Genomic DNA, 21,298 nt, shown 5'->3' with positions numbered 1-21,298 from the left:
ATAATAAAAAAATAAAAATGATAAGTGACAAAATATATTTTCGTCAATAAATACTTCATTTTAAGTGAGGAAAACTTAAGTTTCGTCACTTAAAATTTTCCCGTTATTTTTTTTGGGTGGCGCCCAAATTTTGGGACTTTTGGTGACAAAAAAATTTGTCACTAATTATAAAATTATTTGTGATGAATATATTTTCGTCACCAAAACGTTTTAATATTTTTGATATCTTTTGATGAGGAAATAATATTGTCACCAATTTTGGTGGAAAATTTTTGATATTTTGAGCGACAATAAAAAAAAAAAGGTATTAATTTTTTTTATCCTTTTTTCTGTTTATCATCTCTCTCTCTCAAAATAGGGTATTAATTTGTCTTACCTCTTGCTCCTCCACCATGCCGATCGCCATCGTCGCCTCTATTAGTCTTGTCGATCGTCACCGCCAATAGCAGCCTTGCCGGTAACCGCCACATCTTCTTTGCTTGATGATTTGGTATATGATTTCTCTTTGCTCTTTTTCTGGTGTCTTTTTCTCTTATTCTCTGTTTTGGTGTGGTGACAAAAATTAGTGAAGAAAACAAATTTCGTCACTAAATAAGAATAATCCATGAGGAATTATAAATTTTGTCACGTATAATAAAAAAAGAAAAATAATAGGTGACGAAATTTATTTTCGTCAATAAATATTTACTTTTAGGTGAGAAACAAATAAGTTTCGTCACCTAAATTTTTCCCACTAATTTTTTTTTATGGTGCCAAAATTTTGAAAGTTTTGGTGAGAATTTTTTTTTTCAATAATTAAAATATTATTAATGAGGAATATATTTGTGTCACCAGTAATCTAATTTTTTTTTTGTTTTTGAAAAACTTGATTTTGAATATTTTAAGAACATTTGGTGAGAAATATATTTTCGTCACTAATAATTTTTAATATTTTTAGGCCTTTTAGTGAGAATTATTTTGCCACCAATTTTGAAAGAAGAATTTTTACATATTAAGCGGTAATAAAAAAAAAAAAATTATTTTTTCTTTTTTTTTTGCCTAGATTTTTTTTTCCCTCTTTTTTTTTTTTTGATAAGTTTTATTTTTCCCTCCTTTTTTTTTATTATTTTTTTATCAGTCTTCGCATGGGCCTCTATCTCTGTCTCTCCCTCTCAAAACAAACTGACGAATAGTTTTCCTATCAATCTCTGTCTCTCCCCCTCTCCCTCTCCCTCTCCCTCTCAAAACACAAGTGCTGTGTGTTCTTCTCCAGCGCCCCTTCAGTGTATTCTTCTCCAGCGCCGTCCCTGTTTTCCTCCTTCAGTGTCGCCACAGACGTCGTATCTCCTTTACTGCTGTGTGTTCTCTTCCATCAGGTATGGGTCCTCTTTCTCTCTCTCCCTCTCTCTCTCACTCAATTTCTCTATTTCTCTATCTCTGTTTTCCCTAATTTTCGAAATTAATTTTCAGAATTAATGCTGTATTTTATTCTTTCCAGCAAGTTTTCTGCTATAAACTTGAGAATGAATGTCCTATTGATTATAATTAAGAGTTTGAATTTAGTAAAAGCCCTTGACTAAATTTAAATATTTCATATGATTTGGATTGTTTCTCTGTATTTTTAATAAAATTAGGGTTCAACTCCTCTCTATATTTGAATGTTTGTTTAATATCTGTTTATTTTATAGGTTTTTCTACTTAGGTTATTCATAAAAAAATAAAATTGATTACTTACTGATATCGATTGATTCCTTTGCTTCTGTGATCATCCTCCTGATTCGCTATTTGAGGATCCTTGTACATGGCTATTTGAGGATCTTTGTACATGGCTATTTGAGGATTCTTGTACATGCCTGATGCTTTGCTACTGCAATTATTTCTTGCCTTTGTTTTAGTTGGCTGTGGGCATCTTCTCTTTATTTTTTATTTTTTTTTCAGATTGTGTATTTTTTTTTTCCTTCAAATTGCTGATATAGTTCTATACCCATTACATATTACGTTTTCCTTCATGATCAATAAAACATTGTTGCCATGTACTTGATAGGCTTATTTTGTTTACTTCTTACATTAAAATTGCCGTTTTTTTTCCCCAGCTGTCTACATAAAGATGTGACAGTGTTTATCTTGAAGCTTTATATACCATAGCCTTTGATCATTAACATCCTCAATCTCTCTATCGCTTCCTCTCCAACTTATTTCCACTGTTTAGAACTTGAAATGTAATGATGTTCAAGAAATTTATAATCTATACGGGATTCAATACCCATTTCAGAAGCAGCTTTGTCACGTTTATATTGATATAACTTATAAGCATGGTTATAATTAGCATAAATGTAGGAAATTTTCGTATTGTAATTTGTTTCTGTAGCATGTGGTTTTTGTATAGACAGAATATGTTTCCAATGGGAAGGCTGAATTTTTCTAGTTTAAAATGTTGATGCATCCTCCCTACCCACAAATTTTACGAGGGCAGTACCTACATTGAAATTTTGAAACAACAAAAAATGAGGCAGTAATACTTGAGGTGAATTGCTCTGAAAATATGCAATTCAGCTGGTCAAAAGCATTAAAAGTGTTCTACCACATGTCATCAGGCCCTAAAGGTTCCTCATTTAAAAATGCATCCAAGCATGAAAATAAAGAGATAGCTTCTTGTCGAGTTTTCTTCACAGTAAGCTTGGTCTTGTGAACCTCAGGAACATCCTTTAAGTAGCTGGAATCATATAATTTGTGTTCTTTATCAGTCCAATCCAACATAACTTTAACCAGTTGACCAGTTTTTATGAGTGAATCCTTTGAAATAGGCCTGCAGTTCAAACCTCTGTTATCTGTTATGCAGAGCTGAAAGCTCAACTCCCTGTAGGACATTTCTTCCAGTTCTAAGCTGTCCATTGACTGGTTTCCAGGTCCAGAATGGGTAGCGTAGATGTTTGCTGATTCATCAATAGCTTCCACAGCAGAGCCATTTTCCTTGCCACTATGAACAATAGTTGAACTAAAAAAAGTTTTCTTTCTCAATGGGGACAACACTCTACTAATAGCAAGATCAATGTCAGCTCCAGTTTGTGTGTCCTCCAGATAAGTAACCAGTGGTGTCAACAAAAGTTTCCTCTCACTGCCCTTGAAATTATCTGACAAACATCTGGAAAGCAATGATGCTTTAGTTACAAGGAAAAAGTCTTAAACCTAATAAATGTTTACTTAAAACAAAGGTGTCATCTATCCTAGTACACAGCAACCAGACTTCAGACCTGGGTTACATCCCACCTTCATTCACTTTTTTTATTACTTTTCCTTCCTTTTTGGCTTTTTGTTCAAGGGTTATTCCTATAATGTAGTTCATTGCCTTCAGACCAAAAAACTAAAAAGATCAATCAGAGCATCTATGCAACTAGGCAATTTGGCATCCCTAACAAGGAAATAAAAACCATAGACTCATTCAGACATGTCAACTCTACCCAATAAAGACCAAACACACAAGGCATGATAGGATTCAAGATTTTTGAATCTTAGCCAAGTGGAAACGTAACAACTAAGGATTCAAGAATGAGAACTCACTTTTCCAAGTATCGATGACATATCTCTAGTCTTGTTAATTCTGCCCGCTTTGGAAGCCCGTAGGCTACAATATGTTCATCATCTTTTATAGAAGGTAATGGTTCCGAAGGGTTCTCTAAATATCGATATGTTCGATGTTCGTAAACCTGCATATTAAAAATCCAGGGCTTCAGAAGACTAATACATAAAGAATTAGCAACAGATTAGTAAATATATAATAGAAGTCAAGAAGATATAAATTACCTCTGCAAGCAACATGCTTTCATCGCTCCTTAAGCAGCATGTAGTACTCAGAGCCTGACTGAGATCTTTACAGCAGCCATGTTTTAGGAGAGTAACAGTGTATTGCGTTGGAAGACCACTCCCATCACCATAAAATACGGTTACTGTCATTGTCCGAGTGGTAGTAGAAGGTAGCGGCAAAGTTAAGTACATGAAGGGGTCAAATGTTATTGAAATTTTGTTGCAAATTGGGCAAACCAATGTTGATTTTTATTGGCCCTGGGTATTTTGTAAACTTCAGATGCTTTTGGTGGAATTCCTCCAAGGGTATACCAATTCACCTTAAGTATTACCCCCTAGATAATCTTATGTTGTACTTCTGGTGGAATTCCTCCTAGTGGCTAGGATCTCCACTGAGTTGGTCTGATAAAATGAAATGTGGAAGTCTGTCATATTCTAATTCATACATATGCCTTTCTCCATATGTCAGAGCAGAGTACCCATAGTTTTGACCTGGTTGGAGCCTTAAGCATTGACTCAAGGCAGCAACTCTTCAATCTTTAAGAACATTGAAGAGTAGAATCACCTATCCAGAAAGAACACAATCCCAATTTTTTTTCTAAATGTTTTTTGGACAAAAGGTCTAGCTTGGGGCCTTGGCTTGAAGGTGATCCCATATCAGCTCCGTAAACATCATCATAAACATTATCTAGTGTCAATGCTTGTTTGGGAGTTAGATCTTCCTAATCATGAATCTTTGTATATTGGAATATGCATCAAATAAGTTGCTGATCTGTTCCTGTGTGTTACTGATCTGTTGTTAGTTTTTGGGTGCTCTATCGCTGGTTTTTGTCTGCTATGTTGCTGGTTTTTGTCTGCTCTGGTCGTGGTTTTTTGTCTGCTCTGTTGCAGATTCTTGGCTGATCTGTTTCTGATCTGTGTGTGTCTGTTGTCCCTGTATGTTACTGATGCTGTGTGTTGGTTGTTGTTCTTAGTTTTTGTTGGTGTGTTCCTGTTTGGAGTCTGGTTGGTGATGTGTTTGATTGAAATGGATCAAACATTTCAATCAAGCATACCAGTTTCCTTCCCATTTCAATTAATTTAGTTATTAGAACAAAACAAACCCATTATTTTGTACGTGAGGATAAGAGATAGGAGATAGGAATTGAAGACATGGTTGAGCTTTGTCAAATTGTGACAAGGTTGGTGTCTATGTGCCTCCTTGTTCACTTCAAACTCCAAACAGGAACAAGCCAACAAAATTAGTTTATGAACAACCTGATATCCCAGCTAACCTCTGCAATCTTGTCTGTGAAAGGTTAATCCCCACCAAAATACTTATATTCATGTTCATTTGAAACTTCAAAACTAGTTTTAATTTCACTAGAATTCTTAGTTCTATAATATATAGGCTTGATGGAATGTTAACAGAATTAGAGCTCTTTTATATATCATTACAGAGTTGGTTGTAGACTTGGGATTCTAGCTTTAATCGTAGCAGAATTCTTCATTGGAAGCAGAATGTTAGCTCTTGTTATATATCATTAGAGAGTTTGTTGCAACTATCATTGAATCATTTTTTATTGAATTTACATGATCTCCATTTATTTATCTAAAATTATCATTGAATCATTTTCAACAAAACAAGGAGTGTTTAAATTGAAATGATCTCCATTTATTAATTAATTTGCTTCCAACTAGGAATCTTAGTCATTTCCTCATTATTTTTTATAGTATTTTTAAAACTAATATGATATCTTTGAGCTTTGTCTACTTGAAGTGAATATCTTTTTAATGTTCTAAGATTAATATCTTGCTTTTGGTGTTCTGATATCATATTCTAATTTGTCTTTCATTTGTGTTTCAGTTTGATGCATTTATCTATGGATTTTCTTATTGATGTATCTGTATATTGTACACTCTCTTTGTATATCTGCAATTTTCATCAAGAAACTTTTCTTTTGTTGATTTTTTTTTATTAAAAAAAAGTCAATATATTTATAAAATTTATAAATTTATATAATTTTTATACTATATTATATCGTGTACTGATATAGGGTAGAGTGTGAATCTTTTTTCTTTATTTTTATTTTATTTTATTTATTTGGCTAAAATAATTTATTTGCGCCGCTTATGACCCTTAGCTTTGCATCCAAAATCTGTATACTTTGAATTATCTAAAACAGTGAGTAACAGTTCACAGCCCCTTGGCTCCATGAAGGAATTATTCTCTCTTTCAAGGGTTTTCAACTTTTTCTTACAAACCATTCACTGTTATCATCTCCAATCCAACACTTCCCAAACAAAACAGTGGCCCCAGTCCTCTCTCTCATGTGCATTTCTAAGTTTTTAGGGGAGTTTGAGTCTATATGTTTGGGATGATAGATTTTGGCTAAAATAGTCAATAAAAATAAAAAATATTAAAATAATCAATAAGATAAAATATTATATATTACATATTAATTAATTATTTTTTCTCTCACAACTATCAATTTAATGAAAATTGGAATATTACACCCTTAAATTAGCATATGTTGATTTAACTTCTCTGGACTTCGTATATAGTTGAGTAAAGAGAAAATCAAACAGAGTACTAACTGCAATTACAGGCTAAGTACTAAATTATAGTCTCGGGGCATTCATTGGAATTGTCGCATGTGGCTATCAATTATATTGGCATTGTTCATTTCTTATATGCATAGCTCCTCAAGTACATTATTAAGTTCCTCTGCAAAATTTAATCACATTTTGTTTACCGAGTGAAATGTGAGCCAGAATAGTTATTGTTTCCCAATGTCTTATTTTTTCAATATCCCAATTTAGTTGATAGATTTGTCAATTCTGGTATTCGGGGCATATATATATTTTTCCAAATACGTGTAGTTCAATCATATCATTTTGCATTTGGATATTTGAGTACTTAAATTGACTGCTTTAGAAACTCAATGTGGCATATTGTGGGTTTTCTTTCTGTGCCATGTTATCTGCTTTTTACTCTCAGCTCACTGTTTTATTGGTTAAATTTTCTCGGACTTATGATATTTGTCTTCTTATTGATGGTTATTTTGCTGTGGTTTATGTTTTGGTTGTGAATACTTCTTCTGTTTACGCTAAATTGCTTTGGCTATTTTCTCACTTGATTTATGTGTGGTTGTAATTTATATAACTCAGTATAATCATTGGACTTGAAATTTTTTTTAATTGAAATATATATATATTTTTCTATATAAAATTTGTCCTATTCACCTAACTTTAATTAACTCGGCATAGTCAGACATGGACAAGAGTTGGATTGCATTAGGTAGCACAGTTGATGGAAGGATAAGTCGGGCATATAATGATGGGGTAATATCATTTCTCCGTTTTGCAATGGCGGTTATCGATCGAGATGGTAAAATTTTGTGCCCTTGTCGAAAGTGTGTGAATGTTGTTCGTCAAAAATTTCAAATTGTCCAAATTCATTTGCTGCAACATGGGATTATTGCAACTTACACTATCTGGCACGTGCATGGGGAACCCCGTGAATCAAACGAGGCTTATCATCATGATATACCCGTTGAGGGCAATGAGGTTTTGGGAGGTATTGATGCCTTAGTGGAAGATCGAATAAGAGGGGAATCAACTAATACAACTCAAGAGGAGGAGGTTCGCACTTTTGATAAATTATTGAATGATGCCAAACGTGAGGTGTACCCAGGTTGCACAAATTATACTTTGTTAAAATTTGTCATCGAGATACTTAATATGAAGGTAACAAACCATTGGAGTAATAAGTCAGTTGACATGATGCTAGAGTTTTTAACAAAACTTTTACCGAAGGATAATTTGGTTCCAAAGTCAACTTATGAAGCTAAAAAAATACTACGTGAATTGGGTTTGTCATACGAGCTCATTGATGCTTGTGTAAACGATTGTGTGCTCTTTTGGAAGGGGAATGCAACATTGGATAAATGTCCAAATTGTAAGGCTTCTAGATACAAGACAAATCATGGTAGAGGTAAGAAGATCTCTCGTAAGGTTCTTCGATACTTCCCGTTAACACCGAGATTGAAAAGGTTGTACATGTCGAGGAAGAGAGCTGAGGATATGAAATGGTTCAAGGAAAAACGTCTAGATGACGGTGTATTGAGGCATCCTGCAGATAGTGATGAGTGGAAGGAATTCGATACACAACATCCTGAATTTGCCTTGGAGCCTCGGAATGTGAGGCTAGGGTTGGCTACTGATGGTTTCAACCCTTTTGGAAATATGAATAACTCATATAGTTTGTGGCCTGTCGTACTCATTCCGTACAACTTGCCACCGTGGTTGGCTATGAAGGACCCATTTTTCATGTTGTCATTACTTATTCCTGGTGAATCACAACCAGGAATTGATATTGATGTCTACATGAGACCTTTAGTGGAAGAATTGAATGAATTATGGAAAAATGGTACATTAACCTATGATGCCTCGACTGGTGAGACTTTCTGCATGCGTGCAGCTTTGCTGTGGACGATACATGATTGGCCCGCATTTGGTGACATTTCTGGATGGAGAACAAAGGGTCATTACTCTTGTTACACTTGCAATGATGAACCATATTTTGAATCTTTAAGAAGTAAGACTGCGTACAGTAACCATCGATGCTACTTGCCTGATGACCACCCAGAAAGGCGAAAGAGTAGAGCATATAATGGCAAGCATGAAAAACGGAAGAGATCTTTGGTGATACCGATAGAAAAGATTGAAGAACAATTGGGCAGCGTGACGGGCGTCACATATGGAAAACATCCAAGCAACAGGAAAAGACCTCGTCAGAACCCAAATTGGACAAAGGTAAGCATCTTGTATGAGCTACCGTATTGGAAGAAAAGGAGGCTTCGACACAACATTGATGTCATGCATGTGGAGAAGAACTTTAGTGAAAATGTTTTTGGAACGATGTTGGGAATTGATGGAAAGAACAAGGATACAGATAAGGCACGAATGGATTTAGAAGACATGAATATAAGGAAAGAATTGTGGCTGACAACAAATCCCGATGGATCATATGTGAAGCCGCGAGCCAGCTTCTCATTGACCCCTAAAGAGAGAGAGGGTTTCTTTGAATTCTTGAAATCAGTCAAGTATCCAGATGGGTACGCGGCAAACATTTCGAGATCAGTAAATGCAAAAAATGGTAGATTAACAGGATTGAAAAGCCACGACTGCCATGTACTTATACAACGGATTCTTCCTATTGGGATGCGTGGTTACGTAGATAAAGAGATCAGTACAGCACTTTTTGAGTTAGGTAGCTTCTTCCAAGATCTATGCTCAAGGACACTGAAACGAAGTGAAATGGAGAAATTAGAGGAACGTATAGTACTCATACTATGTAAGTTTGAAAAGATCTTTCCTCCAGCCTTCTTCGATGTGATGGTTCATTTGGCCATTCACTTGCCACGTGAGACTATTCTCGGAGGACCTGTGCAATATCGGTGGATGTACCCGATTGAAAGGTAATTTCTAAAATTGTACTTTCAAATGAAAGGTATAGATTATGTTGTGTGCCTAACCATACTCCTAATTGGTTATCTCTTCAAGGTTTCTCGGATCTTTGAAAAAGTTTGTCACCAATCGAGCTCGACCAGAAGGTTCTATTGCAGAGGCTTACATTGTCAAGGAGTGCATTACTTTTTGCTCAATGTACCTTGAAGGGATTGAAACCGTGCATAATCGAGATGCACGAAATGAAGATTATGGAGTCCGTCGTGAAGGTTTGATAATATTCACCGAAACTGCTCGTCCTATTGGCCAAATCAGAAAGCATGTTGAGATGTCACAGGAACTTCGTGATATTGCTCATTGGTTCTTATTATACAATAGCCCTGAGATAGAGAAGTATCTTCAGTACGTGTTTCTTATAATTATATATATTTTAACAATTATCATGTTATTAGTCATTAATAATAGTAGTATTTCACACATTAACCAAATCTATTTGAGTAGGGAACACAAGAATTTGTTACAAATTCCCAGTGGACAAGATATAACTCAGATACAACAGAAGGAATTTCCAAAGTGGTTCAAAGAATATGTAAGTCATTTTTAATATTCACAATTGGCCAAACACTATTAGGCTTGTATAAAATACAAACATTACTAACATAATTCAAGTGTTGCACATTGCATGTGGATGTAGATAAATAGATTGAGAGTTGATGAGGCACCAGAAGCAACCGAAGAATTGTGGTCCTTAGCGAATGGTCCTAATTTGCTAGTGAAAGAGTACTCGGGTTGTATAATCAATGGTGTCAGATTCCACACGAAGGAATTAGACAATCGTCGTAAGAGTCAAAACAGTGGTGTGCTTACCGAAGGGGACTACAAGGGAGAGATGCACGAATTCTACGGTCACTTGTGCAATATTTGGGAATTTTAGTACATGTGTCAAAATAAAGTTGTTTTGTTTCAATGTGAATGGTACAACACCGGTAACACTGGTAGAAGTAGAACAGTACGAGCTGACACATATTGCACAAGCATCGATGTCACAAGCCGATGGTATCAATCTGACCCTTTTATCTTGCCTAGTCAAGCTAAGCTAGTGTTCTACCTGAATGACACCAAATGGGGGCAACCTTGGCAAGTCGTGCAACGGGTCCAACATAGAGGTGTGTTTGATGTGCCAGAGGTTGGTGATAGAGAACCACCAGATCAACCAGAATTTAATGATGCATTCCAACAAGAAAACATTAACTCAGTTGTCCCGATCAACATTGAAGATATTATTCGATTTCATAGGGATGATATTGAAGCTGAGGTTATTTCAAATAAAACAAAGAGAGATGGTAGAGATGATGAAGAAGATGAAGAACTTGGCGTACTTGATGATGATATGGATCTTGATATGGAACCTGATATGGATTATGATATGTAGTTTTTGTTTTGTTTAGGTTTCTGTATGGACATATGTTTTTAATGCATTACATGGTTATGCTATATTTTGTTGCGTCTCTTCAAGTAAAATTATGCTTTATATTTCATGTTTGATATCAATTTATGCTTTTTAGTTAACCAAATGGCCAAAGGGGAGAAACAATGGATCAAACCAGGTTTTCTAGCGAAACAGAAGCGAACAGAGTACGAAATGGAAAGATATAAGACAATCAAGAAGAATAATAAGAAAATGGATGCTCTACAATTGAAGCGTATAGCAACTTCTTTGATGGGTTCTACTCAGCCCAATCGTGTTCATCAAAAGGGAAAGAAAATTAGGGTAGATGATGATGACTACATACCGTCAGATCATGAGGATGACACTGATGCTGAGTCCTTTGAAAGTGTTGACGATGAGGTACTATATGTATGGCCATTCATTTTTTTTATTATGTCACCGATAGCTATATATTTGTTAACGATGCTTTGTTAATACTATCTTTATATTTCCGTATACTTTATTGGATGAATAAGTCATAAAATAAAACTAGAAAATATACATCCTACATACAACAATATGCATACCAAAACAAACTGTAGGAGTAAGTTAGCTGGAACACAAATGTATAACGAATTAAGACATAATTTGACCATGTTGGAAACACCAGATTGACAACTTGCAAAGCACACAATTAGGAAAACCAATTAAAGATATTAGAACTACTGGTAGCTCACAACCACTCAACCACTCAACTTGCCTACAGGTTTTTGAGTGACAACACCCTTTACCTGACCATTTTAAAAATATTCAAAGCAACCACTTGTCAGGACCAGTCTTGGGAAGAAAAGGAGTGGACTGGATCAGATTACAAATATCAACAGTGGCCTTGATGGGTTTCCATATACATATCTTTACTTATCCATTTTTATGTATTTATTGTTTACGCTTTTGTATTATGTTTTTTAGGGCTTACCAATGCCACCAAAACGATTGGCGCAGTCATCTCTTCAACCTTCGCACGAGGCAATTGTTGTTCCAAATGGGGATTTACATGACAATGTGGATACCCAACACTCACAGCCACTTGATGTCGATATGGAGGCACCGAGGGAGGCAGCCCCCCAATCTAGTGTCGGTAAGATACTGAATTTTACTAAGCTAAACAAATTCTTTGTTTTAATATAATTCTATGGTGCAAAAAATTTCAAGCAATTTGTTTCATAGGGATTGATTTTTTATTTTTTATTTTAGTTTTGGTCTCACTTGTAATTTTTTGTCATATAACACACAAAGTTAACATCTCTATTGGAGATGCTCTTAGTTTTCAAGCATTCCTAGTTCTTTGAACAAAAACATTGAAGAAGGAGAAATTATTTGGGAACTTGGTAATCATTTGCCTACATAGGAAATTTAGAAGTACAACCATTGAGCTAATTTCAAGAAAAACTGTCTTTTTTAGGTGATCAGGTGTAAATTAAGACAATGAAATATATAACATATACAAGGGGTATACCTCAGGCCCTAATAACAACAGGACAAAGACTAAAACGCTGCTAAAAAAAATAAAAAGCCTAAACCCTAGAACATGACCAAATCAAACCCCATACAGACAAAGAGGGGCCATAAAATAAGGAAATATAGACAGCAAACAAAAATAAAAACAAACAATTTAGGAGGAGCAACCGAAAACTCCAACAAATAACCAACTGTACAAGGCAAAAATAAACAACATTCTAGCTGTAGCAAAATGTACAGCAGTAACAAATAGCTCACTATAATAGTCCCAGATTTTAGACCATAGCACAGTTGCATCATGCCCTACAGTATAGCTCAGCTAAAGGTGCATAGAACCCCAATAATAGCATTAGGTATACTAGAACCAACCACTGCCCAGTTTCAGCAAACCCAAGCAGCAGATACACCAACATCTATATCAGCTGCACCTACTACATCTGATGCCTCTGCTATATCTTCAGCTACTGCAGGTGCATATAGGAGATCTGCTCACTCTGGTGTGTATGATAGTTGCAAGTCAACTATTGGTGTTCATGATGAGAGACCAATACAAGCATCTAGTCTGTGTACATGAGATCATTTGTATATAACAAATCTACAACTGATTCTCAACAGATTCCAACTGATTCTCAATAGATTCTGTAACTGATCTGTAACAAACTTAGTTAGTTAATCTTAGTTAGTTAGTTAGAGCAAATCATATATGTAAAAACTGCCTACCTAAATCAAGACTGCAGAAGAAAGCATTTTTAAGACCCTCTTTGTTAAGTTAGTTTGAGAAACAATGATTAAGTAGTCATGGCTGTCATTGAATTCCTTATTGAGAAAAACAAAGCTCTAGAATTTAAGAAAATAAAATAGTTCAATTAAACAAATCATGTTCCCTTTAAAATCTTTACTATAATCATGTTTTATGAGTTCACTAAGCAGATATTTTGTGACTTACAATGGCATGAAAAAGTCTATCACTACAATTAAACAAAAACTTATTGTATCACATTAAAGCCATGTGGGCAAGCACTTCACCTTAGTAGCTCCGTTTTTCATCAAAAAAATTTACTGCAGAAAAAAGCTCAATTTTTTTTTATTCCTCAAATCAACAACTTATTTTTTCTAGCAAATATCTCTATTACTTGTTCCATCAAAATCCTATTTTCCTACCTTCATTTGGGCTCATTCAATTTTGGGCAAATCTCTATTATTTTGGTTATGGTCTATGGTCATGTCTGTAGCAGTGTTTGGAAATTCATGAGAAATGAGTAAAATAATTTTAGTATAAAGAAGAACAAATATAGACCACAATTGAGTATTACGACTAAGCTAGGTAGTTGCTTCTTTCTCTATTTGGTTCCTACAAATTTGAAAAAACAACAAAAACAAAAATAAAAACAAAAACAGAAAAAATAACAGTGGTAGAGGATTGAAAGCAACAGATTATGGCTAGGAGTGGTAGAAGTCCTTCCGGACGTTCTGGAAACTCAAAACAGGTTGTGATAAAGATGTGGCATCCAATCCATTGCCATTGTTGTTGCCATTGCAGGTTATGTTTAATGAAACAGATTGGTACTGGAAGGGTTATTCATGTTTTTGGCACAACTTGATGGTTAGGATAAATATTTTAGTTAGAGTTTGTGCAGTTAAGCATGGTAGTATTGGCTGACTTTGTTTTGATGGAATATGGATGCCCATTTCAAATTAAGGATCAAGTAAAAATCAAGCCAATGATACTTTCTTTGAAAACAGTTATTCATGTCAATTTCAAGAATTCCACTCCATATTTCAGAGTAAAGATTTTCAGAATTTGGAGTCCGTTGTGTCGTATTGCATACATATTTCTAATAATCTTTGATTATCTGAAACTGCAGAAGAATATGGTCCTACCTCTCTCTCTCCAATTTCTTCTTCAACCAGAAAGACATCTTTTCCCGCTTTAAATATGGAGACAACTGTTGATCTCTTGAATTGAGAGAGCAATTATTTCATTTAATATTTTGTTTCTTTTTCTCTAAGCAATGGCCCCTGCCTTAGGCTTCTAAGGATAGATTTCATGTTTGTAAGGGCTAGGGTGTTCTTGCATTAGGGATAGGGGCATTCTCTGTAAGCAATGAGCTGCACCTGCTCAGGCACTTCAAAAAAATGGGCAAGGGGCATTGCGTCAGTGATCAGGTGTAATGAAAAATTGGGAAGGGTCCCTGCACTTTCCTAGACGACCGTGGGTAAAGAAGTTAGACCAGAGTTGTTGGTTTAAATTGGCAACTTGGTATGTTTGTACACTAACAAGTAAGACTGGTATTAGTAGATACTATGATTAGAAGGAAAATTAATATAGCATGTTTACGAGAAACTAAACAGATAACAAAAATAGGAGACATAATAATGCTAATTAAACTTGTAATGGAGAAAGTATAATTAATGTAATTAGTGCCTATGCACCCCAACTAGATAGGAAGAATATATTAAAGAACATCAAGGCTTAAACATTCATTTAAAACATTCAACAATGATCTTCATGATCTTCACAAACGATCATAGTTTCATTTAATTATTGATAATTTTATATATCTCAAAGCATCTTTATAGAACATATTTTTGTAATCTGTTAATAAATAAAAATTTATTAGTGACAACATTTAAATAGAGGTGTTCAAGTCTCCTTTGCTGCTGATATGGATTGTTGCTGAGATGGGTGGAGTCTATGGTAGCATGGGGCTGTTCTGTTTTGCTTTTGATAAGACCTACTATTGCTGCTCTGTCTTGGTGTTGTTTATTATTGCTGTTTGTTGATCTATACTACTGTGTGGCTTGATGATTCTCAGTAATGGAGGATGAATGCTCTATCAGTATTGTTTAGTTGGTGTCCATTAACAGAAGCTATGTTTAGTTGTTTGCTTAGCACCATCAGTTGGCTATTTATGTGAGTGGCTGCTTATTTGTCTAATTGGATGATTTTGTGATATGGAATTTGAAACCGTGTATCGTGCAATGAGTAATATTTTTTGCGTTGCTGAAAATTTATTAAGTTTCTGATTCAATTTTGGAAATGGTGCTCAAATGTCTCTTTCATAGGTTACACTTCTTTTCCCTGTTCAGTCACAGTGAATTAATTGCTTCTAGCGATTCTAGCTAAGAAAACCAGTGGTGCCATTACAACTGATATTCCAGCTACAAAATATATATATAATTCTTTGCTGTTAAAGAACTTGGAAATGGCATTGTGCTTCACATGGCTCGAAGTCTAATAACTTGATTCCGGCCTGGTTTATGTCCACCCCTACCAACATGCTTCTTAGATTAAGGTCTCAGTATTGAACATTTTTCTCATACCTCTGCCCTGCTTGGCAATTCCAAAGCTATAAATAAATACAAATTTTAGAAAAACCAGAAACAAGTTAACCCAAAACCTAAACAGGGAGTCAAAAAATGCAATGAAAGGAAGAAGCAAAATCCAGAAACAAATTGACTACATTCGATGGCAAACATTGATGATTGTCTCATTCGGTACACAGAATCCGTACAAATTGCAACCAGCACCACAAGGGAGAATCAAATGAAGAATGAAGTTTTACATGCATACGCCGCTTGAATTCACCACTCTAAGAGCACATGACAGAAACTAGAACCTCTTAAGAGATCACAACCGAAGCTAGAACAAAGAACTGCAATTCTAAAACAGGCACAGATCGATAGGCCACTTCTTCTAGCGTTGCCTTTGAAGTTGAAATTTTCTCAAATTGGCATATCCCATATCATCTTCCCCCACTACTGGTGTTCAATCTGACCCTTTTATGTGGAGAGGTTTGATGAGAAGTACTAATTGTGTTTTTAAGGTGTATTTTCTTTTTGTTGTACCAAATCATTATTGTCATACTTAGTTTATTTACAGCTACTGTGTCTTGAACATAATATTTCTCCATTTTATGTATTTTCCATCTGCATAAATGGAAATTTTAGGAGATGAGCAAAAGGTAAACTACGTACCTAAGAAGCACATTATCTTTAATGCAAACTTAGCAATCTTTTTCTTGTATTTGTGTAGAACCGTTCAATGTGTAAAAAAAGTTACTTATATTGCTTTTATGATTTCGCTTTAATTAATTGCTAACCAGTCAATGTTATGTCTTTAAAACAGTGCCTACTAGACACCCTCGTGGCTTGACACGCGGGTTGAAGGTTCAAGCAATGGTTCAAAAAGATGGAAAGCTCAAAGTTCCTATACCACAGGAGTATCGTGCACCAGTGGGGGATCATGCCTCTCAATTAGTCTCCAAAATTGGTGTTGAGGTCCGAACACACTTGCCAGACTTTAGCATTCGCAGGTGGAAACATGTCAACGAAGAAGTTACGGCACCTATGTTTCAGCGTCTAACGGTAAAAGTTTTACATAATTGATTGAATTAATGTAATATAATTAATTATGACTTACAAGATTTGTGCCTGTTGCTAGGATCAATTTGACATGGAAGGTGACTCCACAAATGTTAGCAAAGCGGTGGCAACAAAGTGTGGACGGAGCTTGAGCAGCTACACCTACAGACTACGAAAAAAATACCTGAACCTTAAAAGTGCTAAGGGAGAGGAGTATGCTAGAAGCCACCCACCGCCTGAATGTGACCTCGAGAAATGGAAAAACTTGATTGACAAGAAGTGGAATGATGCCAATTGGCTGGTAAACTTTTCTTATGTTTATTTATTGTTGACAATTACCTTGTCTTCCTAATATATATATTTTTCTATTGGAACTTCCTCCTTGTAGAAGCAATCAAATGCTAACATTGACAATAGAAATCAATTGAAGACGAAGCATAGGTGTGGGTCAAAATCTCTCCCAGTTAGGGTGCACGAGGCGGTGGGTCTTCTTTAATTTTTTTTTCGGTTTTTTTTTTAAAGATGATTCTACTACCATCATTCTTATTTAACTTACTAGTTGAACAAAAAAAATCAGACAATTGCAAATGGGGGCCAACTGCCAGAGTTGCCATGTGTTTACAAATCTACACACTTTAATGATGTCACAAAGCAGTGGATTTCTCCGGAGTGCGAAGAGAATTATGTATGTATATTTACCTTTTGTATTAGGATGATTGCAATTTTAAATGTATCTTTATTCATTTTTCTAATTTTTTTTTTTTAAATGACAGGATAATATGATAAAGATCCAAGCTGAACATTGCTCCCGACCTGGTGTGGTTCCAATTACTCCGGAGGAGCTATCTGTGAAGGTGCTAAAGCCAAGGTCGGGATATGTTAAAGGACTCGGGTTGAGGCGTTCCTTCTCTGTCAGGACTACCAGTGCTTCGACTGACAGTGACTATGTGAGGCGTCTACAGATGGAAATACAAGAGCAAAAGGAGCAAATTCAGTCACAAAAAGAGGAAATTCAGTCACAAAAAAAGGAAATTCAGTCACATAAAGAGGAAATTACAGCACAGAAACATGAAATTCAAGTACAAAGAGAGGAAATTCAAGCACAAAATAAAGAGATAGGGAAGATGAATGGGTCGATTGACGAGCATTTTGAGATCACATCAAGCATCATGGAGTTTCTTAAGAAGCAAGGTTTCAAAGGACAATTTAGAGGATGAGGTATCCCATGAACTCGTACGTCGCCTTTTTGGTAAGTCTCGCTCGCTTTATCATTTTATTTTTCTCATGTTGGTTAGTATATACTAGTTAAAGTACAATAGTTTGACTACTTATTAACTAAGATTTAACAAGTTTGAAGATGTATTTAATGAAAATAGATTCATTATCAAAATTCTTACTTAGCATGACCCTAGTTAAAATACACACGAACCAAAGTAGAGACAAAACTAAGTCAGATAATAGCCTGCTGTTAGGTGTGTTTCTATCTGTGGATGTTGGTATCTGTATAGCCTAAGTCACAAGTATCTGTATGCTCTGCTGTTGGTATCTGTATGCTCTGCTGTTGCTATCATTCTGCTTTGCTGGTTGTATCTCTATGCTGTGTGAGTGGACAGATCTGCTAGGCAGCTGGTCTGGGTAATTTTGCTTCAGTTTTGGATGTGAATCTAATTGTAGGCGTGGTGATGTATATTTTCTATATACCTTTGCTGGGATGGGTAGCTTGCTGTGTGCGTTTTATCCTGCTGTCTGTTGTGTTTTTTGTGTTCTTGTTGGTCTGTCACCAACAGTTTGGTTTTGGTGCTGTGCATCATCCCCCTCTCCCCTGTCCTTTCTTGTCCCCTTTATTGATGTATTTTCTCCTTCTTGTAAGGTTCTTTCATCAATAAAGTTTTTGTTGATCAAAAAAAAAAAAAAAAAAAAAGGAAGCAATCAATGTTAAAACAAAATAATACGTATAGCAGTGTGTATTATCTATTCTATTATTAAAAGCCAACACCAATTTTGGTGTCATGAAGCCTCTACCATGTCCACGTGTAAATTAGATGATTTGACCGAAAAAAAAAAAAATCACATCCCACGTTTTCCAGTTTCTCCCTCAATCAACTACCCAATACTTGGTTGCTCAAAAAAAACTACCCAATACTCAGTTTCCTCTCTCTCTCTCCCCTTCGTTCTCACATTATAGCAATTGGTGCTTTTATTGATATGTACATAGAACTTTTGAATTCTACGCACCTCAAGTTCTTTGTCAACGGTGTCTTGAACCCATCTCACATGAACGATTTTGAGCACTCTGGAATGCTTCTCATGTTCTTCATCTTTGGTGTGGTCACTCTGCTCTCAGAAAAAAAAGGGTCAGTCTTTCTCTTCCCGAACATTCTTAATGTTTCTCTATTTTGTTTTACATAATCTGTTAGTTCTGTGAATAGAATACGAAATGAAAACAATAGCTTGGGTCCTTGATTTTTTTCATCATACTAAAGTTACTAAATATGCACTATGCTTAGACTAATACAACTTTGGGTTGCTTGAGTTGAGATGTTCACATTTGGGAAGCTAAAACAGTGGAAACTACATGGGTTAAATTTTTTTTATGTTGTGTCATTTTCTCACCCTTTATTAGCAACGGAACTAGATGGAAAATTGTTTAGGCATAAATTATATGGATGGAGATGTAAGATTTTAAAGTCATGTTGGAAATATAGGATGTTGAGATGCCAATGATTGCCCTCAAAATTGCCAGCAATATCATTACAAAAAATTTGATATTTCTATTCAAATAACTTCAAGCTTGTGATCTTCAGAACAGTTCTGTATATTTGTTAAGTTTCTGATATTTGGCTTTAAGTTTATAATAAAACTTTGCTATTATAATAAACTTTATATATATACATTCTATGCTAATGTTTGCCTTGTTTATTTTTTTTGTAGATTGATTTTGATGACGTTCAGAAGCATACTTGCAAATGAGGATCAACTGTTGAATTTTTTTCCTAAACTGAAGCTTAGTTGTAGTTGCAAATTAAGATTGAGTGTTGATTTTTTTTGGTGGACTCCACGTTAGTTTATTTTGGGATTTACTTTGATAGTTTTTTTGTGATACTTAATGGATTATTATTAAGGTTGTTTGATGGATATATTTTGATTTATAAAATAAATTGTTTAGTGAATTTTTTTGTGGAGTGCTGTATAATAGCTAGTGGATTTCTTAGTACAATTAAAAGGCTATTGGGATATGAGCAGGGATATTTGTGAAATAATAATTTAAATTGAATATAAAATATGGAACAAGTTTAGTGATGAATTTGTTTCGTCATTTGTACTTGTTATTATGACAAAGTGATTATTCGTCACTAATAAACTTTTTTGGTGACAAAATTTACTGAAGTTTATATATGAAAGTTTTTATTTATTTTGTTATTTGGTGACTAAAAATTTCGTCACGTATATATATATTTGTGACGAAATATATTTCGTCACCCATATATGACTTTTGAAGACGAAAAATTTCGTCACCTTTACATCTTATTGTGACGAAATTATTTCTTCATCAATGATCAACATGCGTGACAAATTTATTCGTCAACTAAAATTATAAATATGGTACTGAATAATTATTTGGTGACGAAAATGAGAATTTTTGGCAACAAAATGTTGTTTTATTGGTGACAAAATTATGACTTTTGAAGACGAAAAATTTCGTCACCTTTACATCTTATTGTGACGAAATTATTTCCTCATCAATGATCAACATGCGTGACAAATTTATTCGTCAACTAAAGTTATAAATATGGTACTGAATAACTATTTGGTGACGAAAATGAGAATTTTTGGCGACAAAATATTGTTTTATTGGTGACAAAATTATGACTTTTGAAGACGAAAAATTTCGTCATCTTTACATCTTATTGTGACGAAATTATTTCCTCATTAATGATCAACATGCGTGACAAATTTATTCGTCAACTAAAGTTATAAATATGGTATTGAAAAACTATTTGGTGACGAAAATGAGAATTTTTTGTGACAAAATGTTGTTTTATTGGTGACAACAAATTTCGTCGCTGAAGTAATTTCATTGGTGACGAAATTATTTTTCGTCACGTTGGTTTTTAGTGACAAACGTTCAATGACGAAACCGGTGACGAAAATATTTCCTCACAAATATCTATAGTGACGAAATTAGCTCTTTGAAGACAAAAAAATTTCGTCACTCAAGGCCCAACTTGTTGTAGTGAAAGTTCAAAACATATGATTATTATCAAAATATTAAACTTTAATATAATATAAAAAAAGAAAAAAAAAAGACATTTAAAAAAAAACATTTAAAAATCACAATTCACATATATAGATAACTAGCATATCAACCGTGCTATGCACGGATTATGTTTACAATTATTATCTATATATGTGAATTGTAATTTTTAAATGTCTTCTCTTTTTTTTTTTTAAATGCCTACTTTTTTTCCTTTTTTATATTATATTAAAATTTAATTTTTTGATAATAATCATATGTGTTAGACTTTTCAAGGAATTAAATGTCTTTTTTTTTATTATATTATATTAAAGTTTAATATTTTGATAATAATCATATTAACATATCACCCGTGCTATGCACGGATTGTCTTTACAATTATCTATATATGTGAATTGTGATTTTTAAATGTTTTCTTTTTTATTTTATTTTAAATGTCTTTTTTTATATTATATTGAAGTTAATATTTTGATAATAATCATATGTGTTGGACTTTTCAA

The 21,298-nt window shown here is 34.4% G+C and overlaps 2 protein-coding genes and 1 pseudogene across 6 annotated transcripts; 2 read left to right on the top strand and 1 right to left on the bottom strand.

The window, feature by feature from the left end:
- The first annotated feature begins 350 nt into the window (after nucleotides 1–350).
- LOC145790964 (uncharacterized) lies at nucleotides 351–19,713 on the top strand. 5 transcript variants are annotated; one of them, XM_082870350.1, is made up of 10 exons: nucleotides 351–457; nucleotides 1,233–1,355; nucleotides 10,797–11,080; nucleotides 11,630–11,798; nucleotides 16,308–16,546; nucleotides 16,623–16,844; nucleotides 16,932–17,024; nucleotides 17,121–17,228; nucleotides 17,317–17,792; nucleotides 19,475–19,713. In XM_082870350.1, exons 3-9 carry the CDS (start codon nucleotides 10,805–10,807, stop codon nucleotides 17,758–17,760), a joined length of 1,551 nt encoding a protein of 516 aa, XP_082726476.1. In that variant the 5' UTR covers nucleotides 351–457; nucleotides 1,233–1,355; nucleotides 10,797–10,804; the 3' UTR covers nucleotides 17,761–17,792; nucleotides 19,475–19,713. The 5 variants fall into 5 exon arrangements, with proteins under 5 accessions (XP_082726476.1, XP_082726477.1, XP_082726475.1 ...); XM_082870351.1 differs by having other exon boundaries at nucleotides 357–490; nucleotides 1,253–1,355; XM_082870349.1 differs by having other exon boundaries at nucleotides 357–490.
- LOC145791843 (ubiquitin carboxyl-terminal hydrolase 10 pseudogene) lies at nucleotides 2,557–3,930 on the bottom strand (annotated as a pseudogene).
- On the top strand, nucleotides 7,036–10,165 carry LOC145791842 (uncharacterized). Its single transcript, XM_082872289.1, has 4 exons — nucleotides 7,036–9,242; nucleotides 9,328–9,633; nucleotides 9,733–9,820; nucleotides 9,926–10,165. The coding sequence occupies exons 1-4, from the start codon at nucleotides 7,036–7,038 to the stop codon at nucleotides 10,163–10,165; spliced, it is 2,841 nt and encodes a 946-aa protein (XP_082728415.1).
- Nucleotides 19,714–21,298: the final 1,585 nt, after the last annotated feature.

This window comes from Camellia sinensis, chromosome 5, assembly GCF_055761805.1.
Source record: "Camellia sinensis isolate YWXY chromosome 5, ASM5576180v1, whole genome shotgun sequence".
Classification (NCBI taxonomy): domain Eukaryota; kingdom Viridiplantae; phylum Streptophyta; class Magnoliopsida; order Ericales; family Theaceae; genus Camellia; species Camellia sinensis.
The sequence above is the reverse complement of the archived record's forward strand: the minus strand, read 5'-3'. Positions and strand labels throughout refer to the sequence as shown.